At 43.4% G+C, this 22,912-nt stretch overlaps 1 protein-coding gene across 5 annotated transcripts in view; it reads left to right on the forward strand.

The window, feature by feature from the left end:
* Positions 1-16,560, forward strand: part of usp25 (ubiquitin specific peptidase 25) — a 181,935-nt gene extending 165,375 nt beyond the window's left edge. For all 5 annotated transcript variants that reach the window (XM_059650133.1, XM_059650135.1, XM_059650136.1 and 2 more), the window contains 3 exons: positions 3,590-3,713; positions 5,141-5,336; positions 15,712-16,560. In XM_059650133.1, coding sequence (XP_059506116.1) covers positions 3,590-3,713; positions 5,141-5,336; positions 15,712-15,884 — 493 coding nt within the window. In that variant the 3' untranslated portion in view covers positions 15,885-16,560. The remainder of the gene's footprint in view (positions 1-3,589; positions 3,714-5,140; positions 5,337-15,711) is intronic.
* Positions 16,561-22,912: the final 6,352 nt, after the last annotated feature.

The raw sequence follows: 22,912 nt of genomic DNA on the forward strand, positions 1-22,912 counted from the left end.
ACACACACCTTGGACTGAAACCAGACTTGGGGATCAGCCTGTTTACAGTGTTTGGTTGTTTGGGATGACAGGGGAAGCGCAATCAGCAGCTTCTCATTATATTGCTGAAGGTATTTTTGTGATGCCTGCACTTTTGAAATGGTTTCAAAGAAGCATTCTAGACTGCAACTTTGACACTGTTCCCAGAACCAGCCCCTATGTGTTCACAGCTGTCAAGTTAGTCCACCAAGAATTTTCTTAGCTGATGACTTGGCCCATTTAAAAGAAGAAAGAATCCCTTGTTCAGTTTTCCCCTCCCTATGCTCCCAATGCACTGAATTCTAGTCAGTTACATTTCCATTGGCTCTGGAATCTTGTCCGGGTGCCCCATTAATCAACTATAAGTGGTGACAGTCTGTTTGACTTTCGGGAGGGGGAGGAGGTCTGATGTCTTTTTGTAGTGGAGATTGGTATGGGAGACAGGAGACAATGGAGAGGAGTAACAGCTTGAGGTGTTCGCTTTCCTGTCTCGTTCTGTTCCCTAGTACTATGGCATTGAAGACACAACATGCTTGTCACTTCTAAGGAAATGTAATTGAATTGTAATGTCAAGGCTGGTCAGAACTGTGGTTGGATCACATTCAGAGTATTGTGTGCAGTTCTGGTCTCCATGTTAGAGGGTACAGAGGCAATGGAGAAGACACAAAAGAACTTAACAGGTCTAAGTGGCCATACGTATTTGGAGCAACTGAAGGATTGACTATCTTTAACATATGAAGCGAATGGACACTTTTAAGGAGGATATTTCTAAGATAAACATATGAAAGAGAAAGGAATAAGAAGATTTTTTTAAAAAAATTCATTCATAAGATACGGGTTTCACTGGCTGGACCGGCATTTGATGCAGGTACCAACAGTAGTTTCACTTTGAAAGATGCCGTGTTTCATGCATGTTTAGTCAAAAATAGATTAACTTGTACTTTCCCACATTGAAGTCCATTTGCCCAATTTTGCCCATTCACTCAGTCAGTTGCCATCACTTTGTACTGGTAAACTTCCATTGCCTGCTTGATTGCTAAATCCAGAGGCATCCACTCCCTCCACTACAACACTCAGTAGCAAAGATCTTTAGACAGTAGCTTCCACACCCACAGCCACTTCATCTGGAGGGACAAGGGCGCATCAAGGGAACGCCACCACCTGCAAGTTCCCCTCCAAGCCAATCACCATCCTGACTTGGAAATATATCACCGTTTCTTCACCGTCACTGGGTCAAAATCCTGCAATTCCCTCCCTAATGGCATTATGGGTCAACCTACAACAGGTGGGTTACAGTAGTTCAAGATGGCACCTTCTGAAGGGCAATGCAATAAATGCTGGCCCAGCCAGCATTACCAACATCCCACAAATGATCAGATAAAAAATAATTTACAATGGATACCCTGCCACTAAATGTAGTTTCAGCGGTGCAGCAGAATATGGAGCGTCCTGTCTGATTTTCTAAGTTCTAAGTATTCAATGAATAGTTAAGGCCTAATATCCCTACAGCCTGTCTCCCGTCATCCAGCTAATTTCCTTACCAGGTTAATTATTTTCGTTCATTCCATGAGCTTCAACGTTATCTAAAAATCTCTTCAGATCAAATGCCTTCTGAAAATCCTTATGAACATTTCCAAATGCATTTCCCTGTCCACTACTTCAGTTACCATTTATAAACAGTCAAGTTTGTCAGATTCGCTGCCTGTGATTATCTGGAAAGTATCAACATTTCAATCACCCTACCCTCATGACAGACTGCTAATTTTCCTGAGAACAGCCATTAGTCTAACCAGTTTATAAAACTTTGTTTTTTGTAAGGCTTTGGAGTAGATCTGTAGCTCGGGTTGTAGGTGTTGAGGTTGGTTGGCTCGCTGAGCTGGTTTGTTGTTCTGCAGATGTCCCAGGATCTTGGTGTTGTCCCAGTCGAAGTCATGGTTCTCCTTGTCCACGTGGATTGGGGTGAGTGAGTATTGTTGCCCAACACACTGCAGTAACATGGAACTACGCCAAGAGGAGGAGGAATACCTCTTCCAAGCGTTCAAGGATAATGGATACCCAAAGAACTGGGTCAGAAGATGCCTACAGGAATAGCATCAGAAAGATTCTACAGGTCCCGACACACTCCTCACACTACCATACATCAGGAACTCGTCAGAACTCACCACAAGACTTCTATGACCTCAGGCCATCAGAATGGCACACAAACCACATCAACCCTACAACAAGTGCTCACCTGAACTAAAGACCCACTCCCTGCCATGGACAGGACCAACGTCATCTACAAGATCCCCTGCAGAGAATTTGAGAAATACGACATCAGACAAACAAGAAGGAAACTAACAACAAGAGGACGCGAACACCAACTGGCTACAAAAAGACACGACCAATGCTCACTCATCTCAATCCACATGGACAAGGAGAACCACCGCTTCGACTGGGACAGGCGAGGCAGAGACTAGCACGAGAATTCCTGGAAGCATGGCACTCCACGAAGGAGACTATTAATAAACACATTGAACTCAACCCCATATGCATTCCACTACGGAGGAAACCTGGAATTGAGGCAATCCATCGCAATGGACCCCAGAGCTTAAAAACCAGGCAGGAAAACACACAGAGGCTGCACTGAGGATGTTACCAAGCGTGGTAACGAAACGTCTGTGGAACAACAAACCAGCTTTGTTTTTTGTCTCTTAATTTTCTTTAATAGCAGTACAGTGGCTCAGTGGTTAGCGGTGCTGCCTCACAGTGCCAGGGACCCAGGTTCAGTCCCACCCTTGGGTAACTGTCAATGCAGAGTTTCCATACTTTCCCTGTGTCTGAGTGGGTTTCCTCAGTTTCCTCCCACCGTCCGAAGATGTGCAGGTGGATTGGCTGTGCTAAATTGCCTTTAGTGTCCATGGATGTGTAGGTTAGGCATGATTATGGGGGCAGGGAGTAGGGATTGGTGGTAGGTCTAGGTGTAATGCTGTTCGAAGTGGGTTCGATGGGCTGAATGGCCTGCTTCGCCACTGTAGGGATTCTGTAATTCAATGACATATGTGAACTTCCAATGAAAGGAAGCAGTTCTTGAATCAAGCACACTTTGGGAAATTGTGTTAGAAATTTGCGATTTTCTCGCTCCAGATAAATCCATCTGTGCAACGTTTAACACTTTTGTGCCACTATCTTGTTCATGACTGTTATTTTGCTGTTATTAATTTTTAAGCCTCTGTTCCTGGTAAAGTTGAGGTGTCTAGCATGCAACTCTCTTTTCCACCCAACTCCTTCAACCACTTCATTAATCATCTTATCCAGAACAGACTTGTGGTCCACAGACTTCTCCTAAGAAAGTGGTGTCGTCGCCTTAAATTGCAGTAGTCCACTTGCTTTAAGTGCACCCACGGTGCTGTTAGGAAAGGGACTTCAGGAATTTGATTGAATGATGGTGAAGGAAATTGACATAGTACCAAGTCAGGATGGTGTGCTGTTCACAGATGCTGATGTTTCAATGCACCTTGTTCTTGTGTGCAGTTCAGACTGCAGCATGTGTGTTACCTGATGTGCTGAGGAGCCTGTGGGTCTTTTTCAGTTACAATGAAGCTTTGATGTACCTTATCCACGCTTACCAATATAACAAAGAGCTGCTGTCCAAAGGGATATACAGAGGGCATGATGAAGAGCTAATGTCACACTACAGGCGAGAGTGTTTACTGGTAAGTACAGTACAGTTTAGAAAGAACAGTGCATAATTAAAGAACTCCCACATGTAGCCTGTGGGCAATAACGCGAGTCAAATGTAACATTTTCTGCTTTGCTAATATCTGTAACTTTGGGAAATTTGGTATCTGTTGTAAAATTTGGGAATAAGCAGCATTCTCCCTGGCTCACTCTGCTTTATTCACTGGGCAAATACAAACAAATCTATAAAGTGTTGCTTGCCCCTCAGTTTTTGTACATATCCATCAGTTTACATGTTGTTACTTCAACCGACAGAATTAACCTCAATCCTGCTTTGTCAATACTTGTATACCACGACTCATGGGACAGAACTAATCTTATATTTTGTTGGCTAAAATGGCTCTGCAGCCATAGAAGTTTTAGAGATTTAACCCAATTTTTACAGAGGGGGCACATACTGTAACACTCCTTTTAATTAGTACTAAATCAGCAGTCATGCCATAAGCCCAAAGGAGAGAGAAAGAGGAAAAGGAAAAATATTAGGAATTTAAAGATACAACTAATATTTTTAATAAGTTAAATAAAACTACACACTTTAAAACATTAATAGGCTGTCTGGAATTCACTACATCGAATTTGCAGCACAGAAACAGCCTATTCAACTGGTCTTTGGTGTGTATATTTCATGCAAACCTACTCCCACAATTTTCAGTTTTTAGTCCTTCAGTATAGTTTCCTGTACCCCTTTCTCCTGTGTACTTATCTAGCTTATTTTTTTCAATGTAACTATGCATCTCAACTGCTCATTGCGATAGCAAGGACAGTATAAAGCAAAAGGCACAATTTTAAAAGCGTGCATGAACAGAGGGATCTGGAAATGTATATGTAAAAATAATTGAAGGTGGCAGGACACATTGAGAATGTAGTTTTAAATAAGTGTTACAAGATCCTGGATTTTAAAAATGAAGGTATAGAGTAGAAATGCAAGGAAGGAATGATGGGCCTTTGTAAAACCTTGGAGTTACCTCCTCTGGATTATTGTCATCTATTTTAGGCAGCCTATTACAAATTTAAAAACCTCTTGTTGAATTTTCTTTTGGCCTTCTCTGGTCAACTTCTCCAGTAATGATTTAAGTAAATATCGGTGCTACCTTTAAATTTTATTATGTTTTATGATAACATTTAAAACTGGAGATTTGAGGAAGATAATGTTCTTCTAGGGGTGTCGGGAATCTGGAATGCACTGCCTGAGAGGGTAGTTGAGAGGAAGCTTCACAACCTTTAAAAAGTGATGAGCACCTGAAATGTCATAACATTTAAGGCTATGGGGCCTGTGCTATAAAGTGAGATTAGTGCAGACGGGTCAATGTAGATTGGTCAGCACAGAATCGATGAACGGAAGGGATGCTCTATGTTGTATGACTCTATCTGTTTGACATATTTCTTTGCTGTGCTATGGTAGAAATTGAATGAACATGCTGCGGCTCTCTTCGAGTCTGGAGATGACCAGGATGTAGAGGAAGGACTCACTACCATGAATGAGTTGGTCGTTCCCTGTCTACCACTGTTATTGGTTGATGAAATGGAAGAGAAAGACATTGTGGCCGTAGAAGACATGAGGAACCGATGGTGTTCATATCTGGGGCAAGAAATGGAACGTAAGTTTTTTTCTTCATTTGTTCATGGAATGCAGGCAGTGCTGGTTAGGTCAGCAGTTATGGCCCATCCATAAATGCATTGCATTGATTTGGAATCACGTCAGCCAGATCAGGTAAAGACAGCAGATATCCTTGAAGGATGGTGGATTAGCCTTTTGTGACAGTGAATGCCATTAGACTTATTTTTATTCCAGATTTCTGTTGAATTCAAATGTCATCATCTGCCATGATCAGCTTAAAATCCGTATCCCCAGGACATTAGCTTGAGAGTGTGGAATGCTAACCCAGTAACATTGCCATCATGCCATCACCTCCCCAAGAATTGTTGGATGACCATTGAGCTATCCAGGTGTGAAAATTTGTCACAGACAGAAATGCAAGAGGTTCAGAAAGAGACTGAAATATATCGAGCCAGATTTTTTAAGAAGTTCTTAAATTGAAATAAGTTATAATGGTTAACTATCATCAGAACGAGTCCATTTTTGTGTTTGAACAAGAGATCTTGGATGATTTATTTTGAAGGGATGGAATAGATTGACAGTCTTATTTCTTATGTTCAAGATCTCTAGAATAAAGGAATACAGATGAAAGATAAAGTTTTTCAGATGGAAGATAAGCGGAGGACTCATCAAAGACTGTTAAATATTAACTTACTCCTTTATTTTCCTAGTTTAAACTATGAAAGATTTTTAACTATTACCTTGTTTCTTTATTTTTCTACTTATTTGATGAAGTAATGCTTAACTTTTTAATTCCTTTCTCTTACTACTAAGTACCCAAGTCTTTTTGTACCTCGGTAGCACAGTACCTAAATGATGCCATATGTGGCAACATTATATATTTTTTGTGTGATAACAAAATCTAAATCTAATCTTTGATTTGATTTATTGTAGTCACATGTATCTAAGTACAGTGAAAAGCTTTGTTTTGAAGCAGTACAGACAGATCACAGCAAACAAGGACTTAGGATGCTTAGACAGATGCAAGAGCAAATATAGGAGATGCATAAGAGCACCCTTCTTGCAACAGGGGGTTATGAGGCTATGGGGCTATGGAACACAAAAGGAAATTTAGTAACTGAGGCAGAGAACTTGTCAACATTTAAGAAAGATCAAAGGTAAAAGGGAAGATTTTAAAAAAGCACCAGAGACATGGGATCAGGACTACTTTTACAAAGAAACAAAGAAACCTACAGCACAGGAACAGGCCCTTCAGCCCTCCAAGCCTGCGCCGATCAAGATCCTCTGTCTAACCTGTCATCTATTTTCTAACGGTCTGTGTCCATTTGCTCCCTCCCCATCCATGTACCTGTCCAAATATATCTTAAAAGACGCTAACGTGTCTGTGCCTACCACCTCCGCTGGCAACGCATTCCAGGCACCCCCCACCCTCTGCGTAAAGAACTTTCCACGCATATCTCCCTTAAACTTGCCTCCTCTCACTTTGAACTCATGACCCCCTAGTAATTGAGACCCCACTCTGGGGGGAAAAAGCTTCTTGCTGTCCAACCTGTCTATACCCCTCATGATTTTGTAGACCTCAGTCAGGTCCCCCCTCAATCTCCGTCTTTCTAATGAAAATAATCCTAATCTATTCAACCTCTCTTCATAGCTAGCACCCTCCATACCAGGCAACATCCTGGTGAACCTCCTCTGCACCCTCTCCAAAGCATCCACATCCTTTTGGTAATGTGGCGACCAGAACTGTACACAGTACTCCAAATGTGGCCGAACCAAAGTCCTATACAACTGCAACATGACCTGCCAACTCTTGTACTCAATACCCTGCCCAAAGAAAGAAAGCATGCCATATGCCTTCTTGACCACCCTATTGACTTGCGTTGTCACCTTCAAGGAACAATGGACCTGAACACCCAGATCTTTCTGTTCATCAATTTTCCCTGAGACTTTTTCATTTACTGTATCGTTCGTCCTTGAATTTGATCTTGCAAAATGCATCACCACGCATTTGCCCGGATTGAACTCCATCTGCCATTTATCTGCCCAACTCTCCAGTCTATCTATATTCTGCTGTAATTTCTGACAGGCCCCTTCACTATCAGCTACTCCACCAGTCTTAATGTCATCAGCAAACTTGCTGATCAGACCACCTACACCTTCCTCCAGATCATTTACATATATCACAAACAACAGTGGTCCCAGCACAGATCCCTGTGGAACACCACTGGTCACAGGGTTCCAATTTGAGAAACTCCCTTCTACTACTACTGTCTGTCTCCTGTTGCCCAGCCAGTTTTTTATCCATCTAGCTAGCACACCCTGGGCCCCATGTGACTTCACTTTCTCCATCGGCCTGCCATGGGCAACCTTATCGAACGCCTTACTGAGGTCCATGTATATGAAATTTACAGCCTTTCCCATATCAATCAACTTTGTCACGTCCTCAAAGAATTCTATTAAGTTGGTAAGACATGACCTTCCCTGTACAAAACCATGCTGCCTATCACTGATAAGCCCATTTTCTTCCAAATGGGAATAGATCCTATCCCTCAGTATCTTCTCCAGTAGCTTCCCTACCACTGACGTCAGGCTCACCGGTCGATAATTACGTGGATTATTCTTGCTGCCCATTTTAAACAAGGGGACAACGTTAGCAAGTCTCCAGTCCTCTGAGACCTCACCTGTGTCTAAGGACGCTGCAAAGATATCTGTTAGGGCCCCGGCTATTTCCTCTCTCGCTTCCCTCAGTAACCTGGGATAGATCCCGTCCGGACCTGGGGACTTGTCCACCTTAATGTCTTTTAGGATACCTAACACTTCCTCCTTCCTTATGTCAACTTGACCTAGACTAAGCAAACATCTGTCCCTAACCTCAACATCCGTCATGTCCCTCTCCTTGGTGAATACCGATGCAAAGTACTCGTTAAGAATGTCACCCATTTTCTCTGAATCAGCGCATAACTTTCCTCCTTTGTCCTTAAGTGGGCCAATTCTTTCTCTAGTTACCCTCTTGCTCTTTATATATGAATAAAAGGCTTTGGGATTTTCCTTAACCATGTTTGCCAGCAATATCTCACCTCCTCTCTTAGCCCTCTTAATCCCTCGTTTCAGATTCGCTCTACATTCCCGATATTCTTGCAAAGCTTCGTCTGTCTTCAGTCGCCTAGACCTCATGTCTGCTTCCTTTTTTCTCTTGGCTAGTCTCACAATTTCACCTGTCATCCATGGTTCCCTAATCTTGCCATTTCTATTCCTCATTTTCACAGGAACATGTCTCTCCTGCACACTAATCAACTTCTCCTTAAAAGCCTCCCACATATCAAATGTGGATTTACCTTCAAACAGTTTCTCCCAATCTACATTCCCCAGAGCCTGCTGAATTTTGGTATAGTCGGCCTTCCCCCAGTTTAGTACTCTTCCTTTAGGACCACTCCTATCCTTGTCCATGAGTATTGTAAAACGTACGGAATTGTGGTCACTATTTCCAAAGTAGTCCCCTACTGTAATATCAACCACCTGGACGGGTTCATTCCCCAGCACCAGGTCCAGTATGGCCCTTTCCCAAGTTGGACTACATACATACTGCTCTAGAAAACCCTCCTGGACACACCTTACAAATTCTGCTCCATCTTGACCCCTAACACTGAGTGAATCCCAGTCAATGTTGGGAAAATTAAAATCTCCCATCACCACCACCCTGTTTCTCCTACACCTTTCCATTCTCTGTTTACATATTTATACCTCTAACTCATGCTGGCTGTTGGGAGGCCTGTAGTACAGCCCCAACATTGTTACTGCATCCTTCCTATTTCTGAGTTCTACCCATATTGCCTCACTGCTTGAGTCCTCCATGGGGCCCTCCTTCAGTGCGGCTGTGATATCGTGTTTGACCATTACTGCAACTCCTCCACCCCTTTTACCTCCCTCTCTATCCCGCCTGAAGCATCGATATCCTGGGACAACTAGTTGCCAGTCATGCCCTTCCCTCAACCAAGTCTCAGTACTAGCAATAACATCATACCTCCAGGTACCGATCCAAGCCCTAAGCTCATCTGCCTTGTCTACTACAGTTCTCACATTAAAACAAATGCACCTCAGACCATCTGTCCCTTTGTGTTCATCATCTGCTCCCCGACTACTATTCCCTTTCGTCACACTGACTCCATTATCTAGTTCCCTACAGGCTTTCGTTTCTACCTCTTTTCTGTCCAATATTTGGTTCCCATCCCCCTGCCACATTAGTTTAAACCCTCCCCCCACAGCATTAGCAAAAGCACCCCCAAGGACATTGGTTCCAGTCCGGTTCAGGTGTAGACCGTCCAATTTGTAATAGTCCCACCTTCCCCAGAACTGGTTCCAATGTCCCAAAAATCTGAACCCCTCCCTCCTGCACCATCTCTCAAGCCACGCATTCATCCTGGCTATTCTTTCATTTCTGCACTGACTAGCACGTGGCACTGGTAGCAGTCCTGAGATTACTACCTTTGAGGTCCTACTTTTTAACTCGGCTCCTAACTCCCTAAATTCTGCTTGTAGGACCTCATCCCATTTTCTGCCTATATCGTTGGTGCCTATATGCACCACAACAGCTGGCTGTTCACCCTCTCCCTTCAGAATGTTCTGCAGCTGATCGGAGACATCCCTGACCCGTGCACCTGGGAAGCAACATACCATTCGGGAGTCCGGTTTTCGACCGCAGAACCGCCTATCTACTCCCCTTACAATTGAATCCCCAATGACTATCGCCCTTCCACTCTTTTTCCCGCCCTTCTGTACAGCAGAGCCAGCCACGGTGCCATGAACCTGGCTACTGCTGCCTTCCCCTGGTGAGCCATCTCCCCCAACAGTATCCAAAACAGAATACCTAGATCCTAATCTACGGTGTGACCAAATTGCTAAACGTGCTATCCACGACCCCCTCAGCATCGTGTATGCTCCAAAGTGAGTCCATCCGCAGCTCCAGAGCCATCATGCAGTCTAACAAGAGCTGCAGCTGGACACACTTCCTGCATGTGAAGGAGTCAGGGACATCAGCCCTGTCCCTGAGCTCCCACATTGAGCAAGAGGAGCACAACACGGGTGTGAGATCTCCTGACATTATTAAACTTAACTTAGATAAATGAAAAAGGAACCAAAAGGTTTTTGGCAATCACACGATATATATATAAAGAAACGTGAAATAGAAAAAGCCTTACCTTATCTACACACCACTGAGTCTTTTGGTTAGAGGAGGAGGGCGGGTGGGAAACACTACACATGTAGTGTCTCGGGTTCAGCCGCTGCCCAAATAAATGAAGACCGCTCCCACTCGAGGCAAACTTTTTAAAGTGGTAAAAAAAACGTTACCTTCCCAGCAGAAGGAGGAACAGCATCATCGACTGGTTGGGGTGAACACCCTCACCGTTCTTGGCAATAACTGAGGAATGGTGTGAAAGATCAATGCAGGAAACCACTGCTGGTTGTCATTTTTATGGATTATTTATAATCTGGAGTCAGTGTTGAAGTGTTTAAATTTACAGACCGGTGGAGGTGAAAGCTGGTTTGTACAAATCCAGAGGGACTTGGGGACGTGGCAGAATAGTGTCAAGTTACTTTATAACATAGAACATAGAACAGCACAGCACAGAACAGGCCCTTCAGCCCACGATGTTGTGCCGACCATTGATCCTCATGTATGCACCCTCAAATTTCTGTGACCATATGCATGTCCAGCAGTCTCTTAAATGTCCCCCATGACCTTGCTTCCACAACTGCTGCTGGCAACGCATTCCATGCTCTCACAACTCTCTGTGTAAAGAACCCGCCTCTGACATCCCCTCTATACTTTCCTCCAAACAGCTTAAAACTATGACCCCTCGTGTTAGCCATTTCTGCCCTGGGAAATAGTCTCTGGCTATCAACTCTACCTGTGCCTCTCATTATCTTGTATTCCTCAATTAGGTCCCCTCTCCTCCTTCTTTTCTCCAATGAAAAGAGACCGAGCTCAGTCAACCTCTCTTCATAAGATAAGCCCTCCAGTCCAGGCAGCATCCTGGTAAACCTCCTCTGAACCCTCTCCAAAGCATCCACATCTTTCCTATAATAGGGCGACCAGAACTGGACGCAGTATTCCAAGTGCGATCTAACCAAAGTTTCATAGAGCTGCAACAAGATCTCACGACTCTTAAACTCAATCCCCCTGTTAATGAAAGCCAAAACACCATATGCTTTCTTAACAACCCTGTCCACTTGGGTGGCCATTTTAAGGGATCTATGTATCTGCACACGAAGATCCCTCTGTTCCTCCACACTGCCAAGAATCCTATCCTTAATCCTGCACTCAGCTTTCAAATTCGACCTTCCAAAATGCATCACCTCGCATTTATCCAGGTTGAACTCCATCTGCCACCTCTCAGCCCATCTCTGCATCCTGTCAATGTCCCGCTGCAGCCTACAACAGCCCTCTGTACTGTCAACGACACCTCCAACCTTCGTGTCGTCTGCAAACTTGCTGACCCGTCCTTCAATCCCCTCATCCAAGTCATTAATAAAAATTACAAACAGTAGAGGCCCAAGGACAGAGCTCTGTGGAACACCACTCACCACTGACTTACAGGCAGAATATTTTCCTTCTACTACCACTCGTTGTCTTCTGTTGGCCAGCCAATTCTGTATCCAGACAGCTAAGTTCCCCTGTGTCACGTTCCTTCTGACCTTCTGAATGAGCCTACCATGGGGAACCTTATCAAATGCCTTGCTGAAGTCCATATACACCACATCCACAGCTCGACCCTCATTAACTTTTCTAGTCACATCCTCAAAGAACTCAATAAGGTTTGTGAGGCATGACCTGCCCCTCACACAGCCGTGTTGACTGCATTTAATCAAGCCATGCTCTTCCAGATGGTCATAAATCCTATCCCTCAGAATCCTTTCTAACACCTTACAGACAACAGACGTGAGACTTACTGGTCTGTAATTGCCGGGGATTTCCCTATTTCCTTTCTTGAAGAGAGGAATTCCATTTGTCTCTCTCCAGTCCTCAGGTACTTTGTTGGAGACAACAGAGAAGGGAGGTACTCGTTAACTGGAGCAGTGAAGCCTTGGTGTGAAGCACGTTAAAATAAATCGAAATTTTGGTTTTGTACCTCAAAGCGTAGAATTTAGAGAAGTGGGTATTAATGTTGGACTCCCATTAGAATCTAGTTAAACTGTACTTGAGGCTTTTTTGTACAGGTCATCGATTAGCCCATTTGCCCGAATGGCTGATTGTCAAGCAGTATGATGTCAACAGGACAGGTCCAAATCCTGTACTGGCTAAGTAGAAACCAAAAGATCAGCAGATGCTGTAAATCAGGAACAAAAACGAATTTGCTGAAAAAGCTCAGCAGGTCTGGCAGCATCTGTGAAGGAAAAAGCAGCGTTAACGTTTCGGGTCCAGTGACCCTTCCTCAGAACTGTGGAAGTCTCGATAGGAAGATTGAGGGAGTCACTTGTTACTTGGAAAGTGCAACAGTATAAGGAAGAGAATATTTTAATGGGATGACAATGAAGCGGGGATTACAGTGGATGAAAATAGCTTTTTTATAAAAAATATTGGGGGAGATTTGAAAGTATTTAAAGTGAAATGGGGATTTGATGAACGAGTAGGCAACTGTTTTCACTAGGAAGAGGGTCAGTAACAATAGGTTAACATCTAAATGAATTGGTTAAAGAATTAGAAAGGAAATTAGAATATTTTCCACCAGAAGATTATTAAGATCTGGAAGAATAAAGGAATCAGATCTGGGACTTTCAGAAAAGCATTTGGACATGTATTGTAAAAAGTCTAGTAAATGATGACAGGACCCTATGAGGCAGTGTCTGCATTGTGACCCATGAAGTATGAATTTGTATAGCTCCTGTAGCTTCTTTTAAGATTTTGAGTATTTCAATCTAACAACAACTAGCAGTGAAACTTTAGTTTAAAGAAGATCAAAGGTTTGTTTATAACACAGCTATTTCTGAAAGTTACTAAGTAAAAACAAAAGGAAAAACTATTGGCCAAAGTGCAGTTTTCAAGGTTACATTAGATATGGATAGAAGTTACATCCAAAAACGAGGGTACAACCAGTCTCATACTTATACTGGCTTGAAGAATTTTCTTTCCATGATAAAGGGATTGAAAACTTAAAATCAGATTCTTTAGCTGTGATGGCTTCAGTAGTTGAATGGTAGAAAGTTGCTTGTATAGAAGACTTCTGATGCTCACTAGTTCTGTAGTTACACTACTTACAGATTGCAGAACTGTGACTGATTTCTGAAATCCCTTTCCTTAAACTCTGTTTTACCTAAAGCTCTCTCAGTGCTGTTATTTGAATTTTTCTTGGTGTCCTAAATAAAATGATGTCTCAGCCTGTTTTAGATGGATCAAACCTTAAGGTAGCTGCTATCCCAAAACTCTCATACTTCCACATTAGGAGGCGTGTCATACTTCCATATTAGGAATTTGCCAAGGTAGAAAGAAGCTATCTGTATCCCCAGGGAAGACCTTGCTAATGAGTTTCTATTTGCCCCTTGCCAAAACATGCATTGAATTTCTCCAATTAGATTTTTAGTAGGTGCTATGTCAACTGCAATGAATCAATTTTCTTCTCTCTGCTCTACCACAAAAGCTGTTGCCTGAAATACAGTTCCTTTGTGTGTTCCCATGTCAAACTTAATTGGTTTTCCTAAACCGGATAATCTGCAGGAACTTCCATCTCAATCTGTGAAACTTCCCGAAAGGTATAAATTAAACCTAAATGCCTGGTTAATTTAAGTTCAGATGATGCTATTTAGAGATGATTTCACAACTGCTGCAGTTTGTAGTCAGTTGATCACTGCAGCCATCTTAAATCAATGTTTTCTCTTTTTTAAAAACATTTTAAAATCCATAAAAGTCTCAGGTATGAAAAATCAGATAGTAGCAGTCAAAAATTGATTATCCATATTTATTGTTATCGTAACAGTCTTTTGAAATAAAAAGCTTTCCTAACCAATTAAGGATTAAGGTCGTTGAGATTCTCAATGTATTGTAAAGATTTAAGAAAACCGCTTAAAAAGTAAGCCATAAAGACCAAAGCATTATTTTGTTATCAGTCTTTAAAATATTTCTAAACATATATGTAAAAGCAAATCTTGCCTTTGGTTGCAATTATGGACAAGTTCATTGCTCAGACATTCTGTTGTTTGAGAAGCATACTGTTTAATGTTGAGTGATTACCTGCAAATAGCAGATCAGAATACAAGTTATGGGCAATAAAATCTTTAGCTCAGAGTAAGACAGAGAAGGCAAAATTAATCTCAGTACTTAAGAGGCAAAGGATTTAGGATTGTTATGTGTTGCAGAGCTGTGAATGTAAAGTGCACTCAGAAGGTGAAAAAGGATATGGACCTGGAAGAGAGAAGCGGCTCATGAGCATCAGCTGGGTTATAGAACACCCATGAAATCCCCAAATCTCTCTCACCCCAGCCCCAACCTCAGCATGTTATACCCATTCTTCAGAGCCACTGTGTCCAAATTCTGGAGCTTCTTGCTTCACAGCATTCTGGTATCAGTCAGCTTTATCACACAGGACTACAGAAAAGTTCAAAAAGAAAGCTCATCACTACCTTCCTAAGGACAGCTAGCGATGGGCTTCAGGTTAGCTTTACTACATCCAGAGAATTGCATTTTATGTTCCTTACATAATAACAGACATAGATGTGCAGAATAATTCTTACTATAAATTGTTTACAAAGCAATGAGCAATACTAAATATTACTGAAAGATTATGACGGGAGGAAGTGGTCTCGACCCACTCATGGGAATCATGAAGTAATATAGTCAACTGATGAAGGGGTTAGAATACAGGGAAACTAAAGTGATGAGAGATAATTATGTCACCAGGTTAAGGCCACCACATTCTGATTTTATTTTGAAATAAGTACTTTGTTTTTAAAGATGATTTTCTGATCAGTGGTAGATGCGATGATGGTAATGCCATCGTGAATGTCAAGGGAAGTGGTCATAGCTGGCATTTGTGTAGTACAATGTTACTTGCCAGTTGTCAGTCCAAGCCTGGAGCTTGTCCAGGTTTTACTGCAATTGGCTGTGGACTGCATCGCTCTCTGAGGAGTTGCAAATGGTGCTGAATATCGTGCGCATATAGACAAAGTGACTTGAAACATCTCACCATGTTATATATGCTGTACGAAAACGCACTGTTGTTAGTGAAATGTGCACAGCCATCAGATTTGGGTTGTTGGATTGTTGGATTGGTAGTGAGCAGACATACAGTGGAGCTGCTCACCTGAGTCATTAAGGGTGAGTCTCTTGATGGGAAGCAAATGCGACACTGAATGGGAAGCACTTTGGCAATGTCATATTTTGTCGAAAAATGTATAAACCTCTCCCTTTTAATTCCCTTTCTCAGCCAACCTGCAAGAGAAGCTAACTGACTTCCTGCCAAAGCTGCTGGACTGCTCGACCGAGATCAAAGCTTTCCGTGAGCCACCAAAGCTCCCTTCCTTCTCCACGCACGAACTCTGTGAGCGCTTTGCTCGTGTAATGGCATCTCTCAGTCGAACCCCTGCAGACGGCAGATGAAAGGAAACACAAGATTCTTTTTTTTTGTTTCTCTTTTTCGGGGAGCACGTTACAACCGACAAGGACTTCTTTCATTGAAATCTTTCTTTTCTTTCCGTTCTGAGGTCTAACCTTCACCTTCTCGTCACAGAGTTTGCTTGCTGCTGCTGCTATAGATTTTACCCATTTTTTAAAAAAAAAATAAAACCTTGACTTAACTGCAACCAAGGCGTGTATTACCATAAATGAACTTTTAAACGGCAAGTCTGACAGTGGACACAGCTCAGTGCACATGATGCTTTGGGCACAGTCAGAGGAAATAGTGACGTTGGAGGACCGAGAGAGGAAAGAAAAGAGACTGATGTTTAAATTAAGAATTGGGACATTTTGACACAAGAGACACCCATCGTTATCTTTTGCACCCCTGCTGTTGCCACCAGGTTTCTGCAAGTGTGTTAACTCGCCATGCTATCAGTTTTTTTTAAGAGAAAGAACCACAGTTCTATCTGTTGAATTTTATTCTTTCCACATTACTCTTAATGACAGCCAGTGACATTTGGAGGTGTGGGTGCTGACTTTTCCTGCCCTCCCCTTACCCGCAACCCCTCTCTCCCCAGAAAAATGACGTCATAAGGCTTGTGAAGGAACTGAAAGAATAAAGTTTTATTTATGGCTATTTTTTGATGTAACGACGAAACAGCTGATGTTCGGTGTGCTTTATTTTTATAAAAATATCTCTGTTGCTTTGATAGTCAAGTATGAGAAGAAAGTGTTGTCAGCCCTAACTGAATGGCCGTGCCGTATCAGCAATTGAAGATTAATTTCTAAGATACTTCTCCCAAAGAAGAAAAGTTAAGGAAGATGCCTATCGAATTAAATTCTGCTTCTTGTTTTTTTCCCTGCTTTCTGTGAATACTTTATTGATTAAGCTGGAGAGGGAAGGCTACCACCTCCTGCTCGAGAAAAAGACCAGGGTGACCAGCTGAAGGCTTTCAAGATTAGGAAAGAAATCAATATAATAAACATTGAGAAAAGAAGGAGGGAAAGATAAGGGGCTATCAGTATATTATAGTGTTCAGGTGATTAAGGAGAAGCTTCTTTGCTCAGAGACTGCTGAGACCCCACTGAAACAAGTAACATAGCTTTAGGGAAAGCTTGTTAAGTACAGAAGGTAGAGAGCGATAGGATAGTATGAGGTGATGAGGAGACTTGTGTGAAGTTCTGGGCTGAATGATCTGGCTCTTTTCTGTACAATTCCAGTCAGCTGTCAAGGTGAATCTGCATGAACAACAGACTGTTCTCCCCTCCAGCTGACTGGAAATGCAGTGCACCAGAAGGATGGACTGGTACGAGAGCTAGAAAGTATCCTTCCCCCTTAGATACGGATGTGCACGGCAGCCCAGAACTGACAAACACAAGAAACAGCCCCTTTAGAATGTGCCCAACTGAAGTCATGCTGCAATTCCATGTTCCATTGGTGAAACAAACTGACCATATGTTGAGGGAAGGTAAAAGGAACCCTGGACGGGAGATCATATGATTAAACTTTCCTGAGTGACCAACCTCCACACCAACCTAATCAATGCCATACACTCTTCCTGAGTATGGGGATAAAGGTATTATTGTCACCTGTGTGCTTGATGAGGCATTCGGTAAGATCATGAATGATCTGAACTTGACTTTTATTCCTCTTCCCTGCCTGAAACATTTTCAAAAATTCATGATATTCAGAGAAGAAATTCTTCATCTCTGGGTAAATGTGTGACTCATCATCTGAACCCCAGACATAGGCTCCCCAGGAGGAGATACATCCTGTCAGCATCCACCTGTCAGTCTCCCTCAGGATCTTAGATATTTCAATAAGATGACCTCTCTTTCTTCGAAACTCCAGTGAATACTAGCACAACTGTTTAATCCTTTCCTCATCAGACAAACCCATCATCCCAGGAATCAACTAGATGAATCTTCGCTGAACTATTTCTCTTACAGGTTTTCTCTTTCCCTCCTTTTTCCACCACCTCCCCACGTAGCTGCCTCCTCCCCAACAATATAATCTCTTCCATCACCCCAACACTGTCTCCTCCTCCATCACCCCGACATCATCGCCTCCTCTATCCCCCCCATTGTCATCATCTCCTCCTGCATCATCCCAACATGGTCTTCGCCTCCTCAATCACCCCAACATCAGCTCCTCCTCCATCACACCCAATGACATTATTCCTTCCACGTCCCTCAACGGCATTATTCCCATCACCTCCCTCAACAACATTATCTCCCCAAAGAGTCTCTTCCTCCATCCCTGCCCAGCCCTCCATCCCTGCCCAGCATCAACTCCCAACTTCATCTCCTCCTCCATCCCCCCCAACATCTCATCCTCCTCCATGACACTCAACATCATCTCTTCCTCCTCCATCACTCTAACATCATCTGCTCTATCACCATCAACAGTATCTCCTCCTCCTCCATCACCCCAGCAACATTTCTTCCATCACGCTAACAATATCATCACCTCCTCCTCCATCACACTAACATCATCGCCTCCTTCTCCATCACACGAACATCGTCATCTCCTCCTCCACTACACTAACATCGTCATCATCTCCTCCTCTACCATTCACACTAACATCGTCATCGTCTCCTCCTCCATCACACTAACATCATCATCTCCTCCTCCTCCATCACACTAACATCGTCATCATCGCCTCCTCCATCACACTAACATCACCTCCTCCTCCTCAATCACATTAACATCATCATCTCCTCCTCCTCCATCACACTAACATTGTCATCTCCTCCTCCTCCATCACACTAACATCACCTCCTCCTCCTCCTCTATCACACTAACATCGTCATCACCTCCTCCTCCATCACATTAACATCATCATCTCCATCTCCTCCATCACACTAACATTGTCATCATCTCCTCCTCCATCACACTAAATCATCACCTCCTCCTCCATCACATTAACATCATCATCTCCATCTCCTCCATCACACTAACATTGTCATCATCTCCTCCTCCATCACACTAACATCATCTCCTCCTCCTCAATCACACTAACATCATCATCTCCTCCTCCTTCATCACACTAACATCGTCATCATCTTCTCCTCCATCACACTAACATCACCTCCTCCTCCTCCTCTATCACACTAACATCGTCATCACCTTCTCCTCCATCACATTAACATCATCTCCTTCTCCTCCATCACACTAACATCGTCATCATCTCCTCCTCCATCACACTAACATCATCTCCTCCTCCTCAATCACACTAACATCATCATCTCCTCCTCCTCCATCACACTAATATCGTCATCATCTTCTCCTCCATCACACTAACATCACCTCCTCCTCCTTCTCTATCACACTAACATCGTCATCATCTCCTCCTCCATCACACTAACATCATCTCCTCCTCCATCACCATCACACTAACATCATCATCACCTCCTCCATCAACGAACATCATCATCTCCTCCTCCTCCATCACACTAGCATCATCACCTCCTTCTCCTCCATCACACTAACATCATCATCTCCTCCTCCACCATTCACACTGACATCATCATCACCTCCTCCATCAACAAACATCATCGTCTCCTCCTCCATCACACTAACATCATCATCTCCTCCTCCATCACACTAACATCATCATCACCTCCTCTTCCATAACATCAACAATGTCATCGCCTCCTCTATCACACCAACATCATCATCATCACCTCCTCCATCACTTTAACGGCATTATCACACTGATATCATCACCACCTCTTCCATAACAGTAACAACATCTCCACTTCCTCCATCACACTAAGATCATCATCACCTCCTCTTCCATCACATTAACAGCATCATCATTTCCTCCTCCATCACACTAACATCATCATCTCCTTCACCATAGTACTAACATCATCATCTCCATTACACAAACATCATAATCATCACCTTCTCCATCACTTTAATGTCATCATCACCTCCTCCTCCATCACACTAACATCCTCATCATCTCCTCCTCCATCACACTAACATCCTCATCATCTCCTCCTCCATCACACTAACATCCTCATCATCTCCTCCTCCATCATACTAACATCCTCATCATCTCCTCCTCCATCACACTAACATCCTCATCATCTCCTCCTCCATCATACTAACATCCTCATCATCTCCTCCTCCATCACACTAACATCCTCATCATCTCCTCCTCCATCACACTAACATCCTCATCATCTCCTCCTCCATCATACTAACATCCTCATCATCTCCTCCTCCATCACACTAACATCCTCATCATCTCCTCCTCCATCACACTAACATCCTCATCATCTCCTCCTCCATCATACTAACATCCTCATCATCTCCTCCTCCATCACACTAACATCCTCATCATCTCCTCCTCCATCACACTAACATCCTCATCATCTCCTCCTCCATCATACTAACATCCTCATCATCTCCTCCTCCATCATACTAACATCCTCATCATCTCCTCCTCCATCACACTAACATCCTCATCATCTCCTCCTCCATCACACTAACATCCTCATCATCTCCTCCTCCATCATACTAACATCCTCATCTATTCCTCCATCACACTAACATCCTCATCATCTCCTCCTCCATCACCCAGTCTCCTTCATCACCTCAACATTATCATCTCCTCCTCCATCTCCCCTGCAACAACATCATCTCCTCCTCCATCCCCCCCCAATATCATCATCTCCTCCTCCATCTCCCCTGCAACATCATCATCTCCTCTTCCATTCCCCCCCAATATCATCATCTCCTCCTCCATCTCCCCTGCAACATCATCATCTCCTCTTCCATTCCCCCCTCAATATCATCATCTCCTCCTCCATCCCCTCCCAATGTCTTTACCTCTGCCTGCATTACTCCAACGTCATCTCCTCCTCCTGCGTCACCTCAACATCATCCCTACCTCCTCCTGCTCCTCCTCCATCTGCTCTTCCTGTATCAGGTCTCCATCCATCGTCAACACCATCTCCTCCAACTCTTCCGCTGTCCACTTGGCCTTCGTCACTATCTCCTCCTCTGTCACCAACCACCACATCTTCCACTACCACCACCTCCTCCTCCATCACCACCTCTTCCATCACTACCACCACCTCCTCCATCAGTCCACTCTTTCTCCATCACCACCCACTCAACTCTACCTCCTCCTCCATCATCATCTTTACCTTTTCCATCATTGTCTGCACTTTTTTGATCATTGCTCCTTTTCCATCATTGTCTGTTCTTTCTCCATCACTGTCTGCACTTTCTTTGTCATCATCTCCTCCTCTATCACCACCTTCTCCATAATTGCCACCTACATCGTGACCTTCACCTGTTCCATTATTATCTACACTTGCCCCATCATCATCTCCTCATCACTGCCACTTCCACCTCCATCATCATCATCTCTTTCTCCATCACCACCTGCATAATCACCTCCCTCCGTCATCACCTTCACCTCTTCCAACATTGTCTACTCTTTCTCCATCATACCACCACCTCTATCACCACCACCACCTCCTCCATCAACACGTCCTGCTCCATCACTACCTCCTCCACCTCCCTCCATCGTCACCTTCACCTCTTCCATCATTGTCTCCTCCTCCATCATCATCTGCTCCTCCTCCATCATCACCACCTCCTCCGTCAGCACAGTCTTTATCATCTGTCTTGGAATCCTGTAATGCTTCAGGTCCTTGCAAAGATTTGTGGCTCAGGTTGTAGATGTGGTTGCTGGCCAGTTCACTGAGCTGGCCGATTATTCTACAGACATTTCATCATCATGCTAAGTAACATCATCAGTGTGATCTCCAATGAAGCAATGTTGTTCTACTTTGCTTGGTATTTATATGATCTAGTCTGTTAAGTTGAGTTGTGTCAAATCATTTCCAGTTCTGTTCTGCATGAGTTTGGATATGGGGTCTAATTCCACATGTTTGTTAATTGCATTTCGGGTTGAAAACCAGGCTTCTAGGAATTCTTATGTGTGCCTGTGGTTGACTTGAGCTAAGATAATTATGTTGTCCCAGTTAAATTGATGGCCTTCATTGTCTGAGTGCACTGATATGAGAGAAAGTTTGTCATGTTGTTTTGCTGCTCGTTGCTGTTTGTGTATCCTGATGGATGGTTTCCTTCTGGTCTGGCTGATGTAATATTTGTTGCAGCCATTGCAAAATATTTTTAAAGCTAAGATCATGGGTATGGAGTCTTTGGTCCTCGTGAGTGTTTGCATACAGTGCTATAGGTTTATGTGCTAACATGATTCCCAGTGATTGCAGGAGTTTCATCAGTTCTGATATGTTCTTGATATGGGGTAGTGTGGCCCTTGTTTGGGGGCATACTCTGTCATCTCGCCATTCTCTATCTAGTAGGCAGCTGTGGAACTAGTTGGGATATCAGTTGTTAGCAAAAACCTTGTATAGGTGCTCTTTCTCCTACTGTCAGGGTAGAATGAATGATCAACGGGGAGTTCCAAACCACAGTAAATAGGAAGGCAATCCACACTGACCAAATCCTCAATTTCCAAGTAATAACCCCAATGTCTGTAGCGGTAGGACACTATTCAAACAGGCCACAACTCACTGCAATATTCCAGAGCTATGTAGGAAGAGCACCTCTACAAAGCCTTTGTGAACAATGGATATCTCGACAACTTCATCCTCAGGTGCTTACTAGATAGGCAACAGCAAGATGACACAGTATGCCCCAGACATGGGCCACACTACTCCATATCAAAAACATATCAGAACGCTCAACGAGATCCCGTGAATCATGTGATCTTAGGGATCATGGTAGCACACAAACCCACGGCCACACTATGACAAATACTCACAAGGACTGAAGGTCCCATAACCATGGCATGCAGGACCAACGTAGTTTATAATGACTGCAACAAGTATTACATCGGCCAGGCTGGAAGGAAACTAGCCATCAGGATACACGAACAGCAACGAGCAGCAAAAGGACATGACGAGCTTTCCCTCGTCTCAGTGCACTCGGACAATGAAGGCCATCAATTTACCTGGGGCAA

Source organism: Stegostoma tigrinum, chromosome 12 (genome assembly GCF_030684315.1).
Source record: "Stegostoma tigrinum isolate sSteTig4 chromosome 12, sSteTig4.hap1, whole genome shotgun sequence".
Lineage (NCBI taxonomy): Eukaryota > Metazoa > Chordata > Chondrichthyes > Orectolobiformes > Stegostomatidae > Stegostoma > Stegostoma tigrinum.